General features: G+C 38.0%; 1 protein-coding gene across 2 annotated transcripts in view; it reads left to right on the top strand.

Moving 5' to 3' along the window:
• LOC138705027 (venom allergen 5-like) overlaps positions 1-6,846 on the top strand; it is a 276,772-nt gene extending 269,926 nt beyond the window's left edge. For both annotated transcript variants that reach the window (XM_069833574.1, XM_069833575.1), the window contains exons 7-8: positions 1,147-1,241; positions 6,145-6,846. In XM_069833574.1, coding sequence (XP_069689675.1) covers positions 1,147-1,241; positions 6,145-6,299 — 250 coding nt within the window. In that variant the 3' untranslated portion in view covers positions 6,300-6,846. The remainder of the gene's footprint in view (positions 1-1,146; positions 1,242-6,144) is intronic.
• The last annotated feature ends 5,654 nt before the right edge of the window (positions 6,847-12,500 follow it).

The following is a 12,500-nucleotide window of genomic DNA, read 5'->3' as shown; positions in this document are numbered from 1 at the left end:
GCGTGGTTAAATAAAACATAATTTAAATTTTGTACCAATAAAATTAATTTATTTGAAACAACTTTTCAACTAATCACTTTAACTTTAAGAAGGAAACTGTTGGAGTCTGTTTTGAATAATCGATATTTAGGCCTTTATAAATGAAGACCCAATGAAAATTTGAATATAATTACATTACTTATACCTGCATGATTTGCAGATGAATTAACTGTAGGCCTATATTAAATGTGAAGAAAATGCAATCAAAAGATTAGCAGAAATCCATGTGCATTGACTGGAGACAAACATGCAGACAAAATCTAAAGGCCTCTATTTCGGTACAGATAACAGGAATGCTGGAAACATTAATATTCATAGAATACTCTAAACCTATTTTTTCGCACCGTTACGGTGTTTCTTCTTTGTGATTGCGTAATAAGAATTTAAGGAAAATGGGAAAATACTTGGAGAACATTTTGTGTCATCATTTTGCATTACTTTTAAAAAACCATTAATTTTAGAAAATTATTATTACCGGTGTATTTAATGCGCAACATTTCCATACAATCGTAGATACTGAATGTGAATAAAATCTATCCAGTAGTTTAGCAGAAATCGTTGTACACCGACCGACTAAGGGACAGACAGACTCAAATATAACGTACTGAGAGAGTAGGCTAATAGAGCTGTGTGAGGTCATAGTCGTCTCTCATCATCACTTCGCCAGTAAGATCAAGACATGATAACCTCCGTCGCCAAATAAAGACTTCTCATCTAATCAGTTATTTGAATACAGCAACAGTCGCAACGTGAGCGTCGCTTTCCACAGTAAAGACCGTATTTCAAAACTCTGTGAATAAGAGTGGAATTTGAAGTGATAAAGACGTGTTGAGGCAGGTTTTTCGGGATAGGTCGGTGCTCTTTTTTCCTGGTGCCATTCCACAGTTTCTCAATAATTTAAATCACTTTTATCGCCGATGCAGAAGCTTCACTTTACCACCTTCCCGAAGAAGTAATTCCAAGGGATTTCTCTGGCCGACGTACGGGAATGCCTGAAGTTGCCTGAGTATTCGGATACAACACAAAACGAGAATGAATATGGCGAATTTGTTGAAACAACAGGACTGATAATTATTTCGACGTTTCATAATTTAATTTTTTTTCCAGGGGTAACATCGTTGGCGCTCAGCCCTATCACGTCGGAAACCCTTCCTGCTCGACTAAAGGCCTGAGATCTTCTCGGCAATTCCAAGGACTATGCGGTAAGTGAAAGAGAAAGAAGTCGGAGTTTTTGCTTTCAGCGACGAAGTCAAGTGTTGCTTTCGTGTGGAGTAGTATCAGGACGGGCCAAACCTTAACTATAAGTTTAGGGAAGGAGTATAAAAAAGGAAGATAAAGGAAGTCCGGGAAGACTGACAAGCCTTCAAGCTAAGATTGAAAGAGTTCAGATATTGCTACCTCACCAATAAAATATTGTGTTATGTTTATTAACATAGGAGTTTATCACAAACAATTTCATGTCATTGTAGACGAAATCAATATATGGCAAGATAGCAAGCGTCATTCAGAGCTGTTTGTGCAAAATGACGTTTTCTGTTGTACCTGGAGGCGTTTCCAGAGCTTACGCGCATGCGTTATGTTCCGCTATTTAGACACTGTAATTGTTGAAAAACTCTTTCTACGCCCTAAACATAATCATGTTCCAATCATAATCAACTTAAAATATTCACTATGCAGCTATTGTAAAGCATTAAGATATAGTTGACAAGATTTTATTAGTTTATGTTATTCCGTATGTATAGTTACTTATTCTTTCATTTAATTAATTAACTATATAAAAAAGATAAAGTTATCCTATTACAGGCTATAATTTATAAGATGGTAACAGGAGGTTAAGACTTGCACCTCTCCTACACAATTGGCACTAATAGCAGTAGCAATGTGCTTGCCACTTTAAACACCAGGAAAAAACTTCTAGTACTCACGTCTACTAGAAGCTGATTGAATCCCAGAACCATAATACAGTGGACTCTCCTAAGTTCGACAAAACAGAATTGAAAGTTCAGCCCAATAAGGGTAGTTGGTGTGGCAGGTGAAATGAATACAAATTCTTATTGGTTATTCATCAACGAATACAGTACTGCACTTGCATTTCCTGCCCGCTCCGAGACTTGTGTATTCGCTTCTAGTACCAATTCTCAAATAGAAAAAGAAGAGTTCATTAATTTAAAATCAGTGATCAATACGGATGTCCTAATCAATAAAATATTCTGTTTTCCTGTAATAAAATTATCACTACAAGACACAGAACCAATTCCCATTGAAATGGCAAATCCAATTCTTAGTGCCCGTATAGGGGCGTGTCTTATTCTCCTACGAAAGCAGTCGAACTGTAGGATATCGAACTTGATTTCTGTCCAACTTAAGAGCTTCCACTGTATTAGATGAATGGCGAAAATCCATGACACCATCTGAAATCGAACTCGCGACTTTCCGGCCTGCAGCGCAACATTACCGCACGCTCCTCTCAGGTAATTATATAGTACCTCAATTGAGATTTCCAACGTCCCTATCATCCATTGGGCCTTCAGGGACAAGTGCGGTATACAGAGTGAGTTTTAAGTCCACTGACAAACTTCAGGGGGTGATTCCTGACTGAAAATGGAACAGAAAAATTCATATCACCTTGTGTCCGGAAATGCATAGTTTCCACGGTAGATGGCACTGACGACATTCTCTCATAACTTGCAGTGTGTGTTTTGTGTGTTGCAGATAGTGTGATTTAAGCAACGTAGAAGCACAATGGTCCGGTATTCATTCCAGGAACAAGCCGAGATGGTGTTCGTGTATGGCCAAGCAGGTGGAAACCGTCGAGAACTTGCCTGGAGCTTGTACCAGGGTTGTTCTCAGAATCATGGAGAACATGTTCCTCCACATCTGGTGTACGCACAGTATGCGGCCGCCCTGCACGTTCGTCTGTCTCAAAGGACCCATGCTCACACAAACGCCAAAAAATGGCTCCAAATGTTGTGTGATGTGGGTGGTGCTGTCTGTCAGGGTACGTGGCGCGATGCATCCGTGCTGCCTCTCGACCGTTTCCAGCTGTTTGGCCATACACGAACACCATCTCGGCTTGTTCCTGGAATGAATACCGGACCATTGTGCTTTTACGTTGCTTAAATCACACTATCTGCAACACACAAAACGCACACCGCAAGTTATGTAAGAATGTCGTCAGTGTCATCCACCGTGGAAACTATGCAGTTCCGGACACAAGGCGATATGAACTTTTGTGCTCCATTTTCAGTCAGGAATCAACCCTGAAGTTTGTCAGTGGACTTAAAACTCACCCTGTATGAATACTCTAATTACAATATAATGTCGCCGCTGTGGCTCAGTCGATAGCACGTGTGCTTTCCAACCAACAGTTCTGTGGTTCACGGCATGGACACAGTTTATCTCCATTGTACGGAGTAGGTGTTTGTCCCTTGTGTTGTACCTGTCCTGTTACATATCTGCGATGACCCTGCAACGTGCTGACCACACAGTCAGGGAGAACCGCAATGAGAGAACACCGAGTCTTGGTTCAAAGAAAGGCCAAACCATCCAGTTCATGTTGTAGTGCCTGAGGAAGAATAATGTACAGTTAAACATTTCAAATTTTTGGAGAAGTTATTTCAGAATATTCTTTAAATTAAGTAAAAATGATTTATCAGGGCCTTTGTCATTAATATAAGTAACATAATGCATAATTTCAAACACGGTACGTAGATCACTTCTCCGGTCAATGACAAAAGTGTAACCTATGGCGTACATAAACGCATTCGTAGTGATAATCCGTTTCTGGAACTCGTGCATAGTAATCATTTCCAACGCGTTTATTTCTATTTTTGCTTCTTGGAAGTAACTCTCGTAAGTCATCAAACTTTTCCCAAAGCAAATAGTACGATCCGTAGAAAACACACTGTGTTTTTTTTTCCTCCCTCGAAAGGAGATTTAATAGTGAGATGTTAATGTGAAAAAAGTCACATTTATGTTCTGAAACTTTTATAGGTTATTTATACTGTCAGATAAAAGAAGGCTGGAAATATCAGGTGTTTCAGACCACCAGTATCAGCCTTTTTTCTCGAAAACTATGTGATACTAGTTGTTCATATTTTTTTTTTACCAAAACCTATGTAAAGAATCGATTGGTGGTAGTACAAATTCCCGTAACAAACCGAAAGTAGAGGTACCTGTGGTCAACTTCGAAATTTCAAACGAGAACATCGGTCATTGAAGGTCCCACTGGAAACTACTTTTAAAAAGAAACAACTTTTACAGAAAGTTTTTTTTCTAACTTTTATTGTTTATTCACAAAGCAACAAAAATGGTATCTTCTAAGAAATGTTTGTCGTTTATGTACGTACACTCTTCACAGTAAGTGTTCAAAATGTACGCCACCCTGTGCTAAACAATGTTCTGATCACCTCCTAACATCCGTGATTGCACTTCTGCACAGCTGAGAGACCCACAGGCTTCTCTGATTCTGTGTTTCATGTCTTCTCTAGTTGTTGGATGCACCTGGTAGAACATGTCTTTAATTCTCTCCCACAAGAAGAAGTCATTTGCAGCCAAAACAGGAGATCGGGCTGACCAAGTTATTGGTCTTCCTCGTCCAATCCACCGTTGGGGAAATAACTGGTTGAGCCCTACGTGAAAAGTGAGCCATACAGCCGTCCTGTTGAAATCACATCATTAACCGAAGCGCATGGGGAACGTCATGTAGCAACTGGCACATAATGTTTCGGAGGAAGCGTGTGTTCTACCATTCAAGTTCTTCTCAAAAAAGTATGGTTCTATGACTCGGTGTCCGAGAAGGCCACACCATGTGTTGAGGCTCCACTCGTGTTGGTATTCCATTTCACGTAGCCAGTGTGGATTAACCGAAGACCAGTAATGGGCATTGTAGGGATTCACCTGACCGTTATTTTTGAAAGTTACCTCATCAGTCCACAGAATTCTGAGCTCGAAATCACTGCCCGTGTTTATAAATCAGTTGGAGAAATGAACACGAGTCTGGAAGTCATTTCCCCTAAGTCCTGATGGAAATGAATATGGTATGAATTAAATTTGTTGTCTTTCAGAATTATTAACACTGTATTATGGTGCAATCCTGAGTCAAATGGCAAGCCTTCTTGTGGGAGAGAATTAAAGACATGTTCTACCAGGTGCGTCCAACAACTAGAGAAGACATGAACCAAACAATAGAGAAGCCTGTGGATCTCTCAGCTGTGCGAAGTGTCCCATGCAATCACGGATGTTAGGAGGTGATCAGAATATTGTATAGCACAGGGTGGCGTACATTTTGAACACTTACTATGAAGAGTGTACGTACATAAATAACATAAATTTCTCAGAAGATACCATTTTTGTTGCTTTGTGAGTAAACAATAAAAGTTAGAAGAAAAACTTTCAGTAAAAGTTTTCTTTTTTTTTAAAGCAGTTTCCAATGGTACCATCAATGACCCATGTTCTCGTTTGAAATTTCGAAGTTGACCACAGGTACTCCTACTTCCGGTTTGTTACGGGAATTTGTACTACTACCAATCGATTCTTTACATAGGTTTTGGTTATCAAAATTTTTTATGAGCAACCAGTGTCATATATAGTTTTTGAGGAAAAAGGCTGATACGGGTGGTCTGAAACACCAGGTACATTAACAATAGGGCAATCGTAAGAACAAAAAAAGCAAGCCACAGCAAGTTGTATTTCACTATAGTGAGTGGAAAATTAGTCCGCCGCGATGGCTCTTGAGATAGCGTAGGTCCTGCCCATCCAAACGTCCGAGCTTCGATTCCCGGTGTAGACAATGGAAGAAATGTATCTTCCGTCTATGGAACTGAATGGTTGTTCTTTGTTTTGTGATTCTCCTGCGATGTCTCTGCGGTGGCCCTGTGTTATGTCAGTCCCACATCCATATGTGCAGACGTCTAGTATTGATTGAGAGACAATACCCTCCCACTCCTGCACCCCAATGGTCAATACTGCAGTGGAGGTTAAATGGATAAATATCATTTTAAAAAAAAGTAAAACCAAACAAAATGAATGTAAAGAAACAATATGAACATAAAGGCAGGCAAAGGCTGTTCATTAAAAATGTATGTATGGTGTTCTTTGTTACAGAAATGTCTGGTTACTCAACGCTGGGATCCTCATGTAAACAAAGTGTATCTTATGGGAGCTACTCATCACCATCCTATTCGTCAACCAGGCCCTACACAATACCAACACAACAACCAATCTCGACTACAAAGTTCAGACAACACTACTATGGCTGATAACTTCCATAACTCGATTCAGTTACTGAATTCCGTACATATTTCTTGGAGAAGCATTTAAAACAGTGACATAAAAGTGAAAAACGTGTCGTTGCTTCCTGAAAATAAAGAACAGTTATCGACTACGAAGTGGGGGTTCAAATTTAATTTGAGCTGAAAAATACCTTCGTGCAAGTCCAAGATGTTAAAGATCTGCTGACCATTCCTTCCAAATGAAAGACACTTGGAAATCAAGACATGTGCAAAGTGAAAACTATAGCCAATACAGCTTGTAAAAACTTTATTCAGCAGAAAAGAAAGCTGAAACTAGTCTGTGTTTGATATCGTTTGTTAACTAGTAAATTACCTTTTTTTCTCATTTTAATGATATTATTTTAAAGTATGTTATTTTTAAAATTAAACTTACCAGCACTTCACATAGCGCAAATGCATCTACAGACATAAATGTTAGTCATTTGCATACATCATACACATAAAAATCATTTATTTGTTTAAAACATTGTGTAACAATTTTCTGAACATAATAAAAACATATGAATAAACGTAACTTCGACTGTTGCCTAGGTGATGCAGAAGGCATGAGTGTCTTTGGCACTGATAAAAACAAAGTAGGCCTATCTTGTAACCCATCTTTAGATGTCCCTATACCTCTGTTACATTTTTACTTTTAGCATCATTACTGTTTGTATCCTCTGATTAAGATTCTGGTTGATATGTACTGTTTCCAAAAAAAAAAAAAAAAAAAAAATGAGACGATGGAATATTCTCAAGTCTCAGATGTAAGACACTGCACATGATCGGAGACCGGAGCACTGATACACCAAGATAATGAATATTTGAGTTACTTAAATTCAGGCTATTTGGTTTGTTGCGAGCATCGTTCCGAAATGCACTTCAAAAACTGCAAAAAAATATTGTAATATGACGTAAATAACAGACAAATATATACATTAATCCTGAAGTTAAATCGACATTTGAATCTTTATGACTAGATCGACACTCCGCGCAGAAATGGAAACTTCCTCGTCCTATCAATAGCTCAGGAGAAAGTGGATTCGATTTTTAGTCTAAACCAACCATTTTTTTTTTTGTCTGAATAACGTTGAAACAGAGTTTTACGGAGTCATGAGATTAAGTATTAATGATCACAGACAATACAAAATTACTTACTTACTTATTTACTGGCTTTTAAGGAACCCGGAGGTTCATTGCTGCCCTCATATAAGCCCGACATTGGTCCCTATCCTGAGCAAGATTAATCCAGTCTCTATCATCATATCACACCTCCCTCAAATTCATTTTAATATTATCTTCCCATCTACGTCTCGGCCTCCCCAAAGGTCTTTTTCCCTCCGCCTCCCAACTAACACTCTATATGCATTTCTGGATTCCCCATACGTGTTATATGACCTGTCCATCTCAAACGTCTGGATTTTATGTTCCTAATTATGACAGGTGAAGAATACAATGCGTGCAGTTCTGTGTTGTGTAACTTTCTCTATTCTCCTGTAACTTCATCCCTCTTAGCCCCAAATATTTTCCTAAGAACCTTATTCTCAAACACCCTTAACCTATGTTCCTCTCTCAAAGTGAGAGTCCAAGTTTCACAACCATAAAGAACAACCGGTAATATAACTGTTTTATGAATTCTAACTTTCAGATTTTTTGACAACAGACTAGATGACAAAAGCTTCTCAACCGAATAATAACACGCATTTCCCATATTTGTTCTGTGTTTAAATTCCTCCTGAGTATCATTTATATTTGTTACTGTTGCTCCCAGGTATTTGAATTTTTCCACCTATTCAAAGGATAAATGTCCAATTTTTATATTTCCATTTCGTACAATATTCTGGTCACGAGACAATCATATACTTTGTCTTTTCGGCAATACAAAATTACAAATTGTAATATTACAAACGTTAATCTAAGTAATGAAATTACACCATTTATATATTATACATATATACTGTATATATACATTGTACATATGTATAGTGTAAATGCATAAATACTAAATACTAACAATTACAATGAAATTTAAAATTGTGAAATGCTTTAACAACAAGCATTAAAAAATTGATTTAAATAACAACATTTACATATTAAATGTATCAGCCACCGAGACAAGATGGAGAGACAGACATTTATACAGCATTTTAGTCTCACCGCAAGCAGGTTCCCATTCAAAATACTGACAAAGAATATTATAGCCCGGACCATTTACAAAGACGATCCAAGAGGGAAAATATGCGAGTCAAAGTGCTGAATTCCACTCCTCGAGAAGACTTTGAATCAAGTTTTTTTTAATTTATTTAATTTCATTTACTGTATTCTATAGATCTCACATTAGTATTGAAGCTTCAAGATGTGGAATGTCACAATTTTGTAAGATTACAATTGTACAATTTTTTGTACTACAGACGAGGAGGCGACATATGGCATATGAGCTGTGTGATAGGGAAAGAATGAGCTATCAGAAAGAGAGTTTGTTTCATGATGTTTAATATTATACGAATCTACTGATATGAAAGTTCACTATCTTCCCCCTCTATACCAATTAGTGATATAGCCACGGCACATGATAAGGTCACAGGAAAAGTCTTGCCTTCTCTACTATATGAGCCTTTCAGAGCAGAAGTGGTGTAGTCAAAATTGCGTAATGAGTTTTAAAGTAAAAATTCTGTAAAATACGGCGCAAAGTAGCAATTGATATGTCCTTTTTGCTATCCACTGACTACTAATAGTTTAAATAAACTGAATATTAATTGCTACTTTGCACTGTATTTTACAGAATGTTTACTTTAACCCTCATTACCCATTTTTGACTTACACCACTTCTGCTCTCAACGGCTCATATATAGCTCATCTCTATAGTAATATAGCCTACGTTACAAGAGCGGTATGTTGACGTTTTCATGTTCGAGGAAAAGATTGAAAAAGCGAAACGTAGTTGAGCTTTTTTAATTTCCGAGAACATGAAAACAAACATACCGCTCGTGTATCGTACATTATTTTGTGCGAAGATCGTTTATTACATACCTGAAAGACGAATTTCTAATTAGTTGCAATGAAATCTCCATGTTGGTTTCTGTTTAATGACGGCAAGTTCGGAAAACCAAAATATCTTTCTTCAACATTGTTCCTATAAAATGTTTTCTGTGTTTACTATACTCCAGCAGGCCGTGATATACGTCTGTCTTTTTTCCCCCAGTCTATAAATGCGAACTTAAAACAAACGGTAAGGTTATGTAATGATTTATTTTTCATTTTAATATTTTAACAATATTATTTATATAACATATTGCAGTAATAACATCGGCATCTGGAATCTTGTTGATTTTTTCACGGCTTCCTTAATGTTACTTGTATCAGGAATGCAATAACTTTCGTGGAGTAGTAGACTTTACTTAATTTTTGCAAATATTTAAAAACAATAATTAACATTGCAATTTAGGTGAAATTGCAGTGGTAAGTTTCCAATTTATAATTATTACTATGTTAAACGTCTCTAAAAATAATACGTTAAGAAGAGGGAAATTGTTATGTGTGTTACGTTGGGAATACTGAATGTGGTATTTCACACTTACCGCGTATTGGTTCTGTGCGGAAAACAAGCAAATACGCACGTTCTCGCACAAAATTAGTTACATGGGGCTCGGTAGAAAACATCCTGAGTAAGTCCGTGATTGGTCAGGCTGCCGTACAACATCTTAAGACTCTGCTTTTAGGACATTGTCTACAGTGTGAAACAGTAGTCACTTGCCAAAGGGGAAAAACATTATTATTTAAAATGACAATTTGTAGAGATATGCTAAAAACAAGAACCACGACAAGGACAAAGACGAGGACGACAAGGATCACAACATGAGCTGCGACAAGCACCACAACAAATATCACGATAAGGACCACGAAATGAACCACGATAAGGATCACGATAATGAATAAGACCACGATAAAGATCTGACAAAGAAAATAAGGACCATGATAAAGACCACAATAAATACAACAATCGTCGCGATAAGGACTATGACAAAGACAAGGATCAGCACAAGGTCCCTGACAAAGACAACAAAGACCGCGATAAGGACTACGACAAGGTCAAAGACAAGAACCACGATAGACCTAATTGTACACTACGTGAATCATGGTCCTTGTCGTGGTCTTTGTTATGATCTGTGTTTGGTACTTGTGATCCTTATCGTGATCCATGTCGTGGTCCTTATCGTGATCGCTGCGGTAGATCTCGTAATGACCATTGTTGTCTTTGTCACGGTCCTTATCGTGGTCACCGTTGTCTTTGTCATGTTTCTTATCGTGGACCTTGTTGTCTTTGTTATGCTCCTTATCATGATCCTTGTCACTGCAATGGCCCTCATCATTCTTGTGCTCTTTCTCATGATCATTATCGTGGTATTTACTGTCGTTGTGATGGTCATTATAGTAGTCTTAGTCCTTATCGTGGTCTTGGTCCTTATCGTGGTTCATGTCGTGACCCTTATCGTGAACTTTGCCCTCATCGTGGTCCATTTCGTCATTATTATCGTGGCCCCTGTCTTTGTCCATGTCGCGTTTCTTATTTTGGTCCTTGTTTTCCTTGTCATGGTTCTTATTGCAATCCTTACTTTTTTGTCGTGGTCCTTGTTATCTTTGACATGTCCTTTATCGTGATATTTGTTGTCTTTATCATGGTCCTTATTGGCATTGTAATAGTTCTTATCGTCTTATTTGCTGCTTTTGTCATAGTCCTTATTAGGTATTTGATGTCTTTGTCACTGTACCTATCGTGGGCTTCCTAACATGGTTCTTGTCGTGATCCTTATCGTGGCTCCTATCGTGGTCATTTTCATGGTGCCTGTCGTGATCTATGTTGGGATCTTTATGGTGATCCCTGTCTTTGTTATTGTCGTGGTCCTGTAGTGGTCCTTGTCAATCTCATAGTTCTTATCGCAATCCTGATCCTTGTGATCCTTATCGATCCTTGTTGTTTTCTCCATGATCCTTATCATAATGCTTGTTGCCATTGTAAAGTTATTTATCGTTCCACTCGTTGTCCTTATAATGGTTTTATAGTGGTATTTCTTGTTTTTGTCATTGTCCTTATCTTGTTAAACTTCGAAGTCCTTATTGTGGTCCATGTCGTGGTTCCTACCGTGATCCTTGTTTTGTTTGTTGTCTATGTCGCGATCCTTATCGTGATCTTTGCCGTGGTGTTAATCGTGGTCCATATCTATGATCCTTATTGTGGCCCATTCGGAGTCATCGTGATCCTTGTCATGGTGTTGTAATCCTTATCCTGATCCTTGTCGTGATCCTTATTGTGATCCGTATTGTAATCCTTATCGTCGTTCTTGGGAACTTTATCGTGGTCCTTGACGTGATCCTTATCGTGTCCATATTGAGGTCCTTATTGTGATTCTTATTTTGAAGCTTATCGTGTTTCATGTCGTGATCCTTACCGTGGTCTCTGCCGTAGTCCTTATCGCGCTTCTTGCCGTGGTTCATTTCGTGATCCTTATTGTGGTTCTAGTTGTCCATATCTTTGTCCTTTTCGTGGTCCTTATGAAGGTCGTTGATATATTTGTCGTGGTCCTTATCCTTGTCTTTCTAATAATCCTTTTCGTGGTTCTGGTCCTTGTAATCCTTATCGTGGTCCATGTCGTGGTATTTATCATAATCCTTGTTGTGGTATTTGTCGTGTTTCTTGTACTAATATGTTAACGTGGTCCTGATCTTTGTCCTTGTCGTGGTCCTTGTTGTCTTAGTCGTGGTCCTTACAATGTTCCTTGCTGTCTTTTCCGTGGGTCTACATTTGTCATTTCAAAATTAATATTGTTCTTCCAATTTGGTGAATGACTTTCGTGTTACATGGTATATTTCAAACTTTCATGAAAGGTAAACGCTCAAGGACGTAAAAAGAGACATACACCAGAAATACACAGATAACTGATAACATTTTGCACTGGTGTGTACTTTAGAGTAGGATGAAAATAGGCCTACGCATTAACGACCAGATATCTTCCAGGTTACGTCGATATCGAGAGAACCGCACTTTCGACGATCAAGAGTCGTCTCATTCTTTTTTCGGGGGAACTGTACATCTATTATCAGGCAGTGCATCTGATTTGACTATATATGTCAAAGGATGAACTATTGTTTCATAGATCTTAAGTATGATTAGTGAAATATGTTGCTATTCAC

The sequence above is a fragment of the Periplaneta americana genome, chromosome 8, assembly GCF_040183065.1.
Source record: "Periplaneta americana isolate PAMFEO1 chromosome 8, P.americana_PAMFEO1_priV1, whole genome shotgun sequence".
NCBI lineage: Eukaryota > Metazoa > Arthropoda > Insecta > Blattodea > Blattidae > Periplaneta > Periplaneta americana.
Note: the sequence above shows the minus strand (reverse complement) of the source record. Positions and strands in the feature narration are given on the sequence as shown.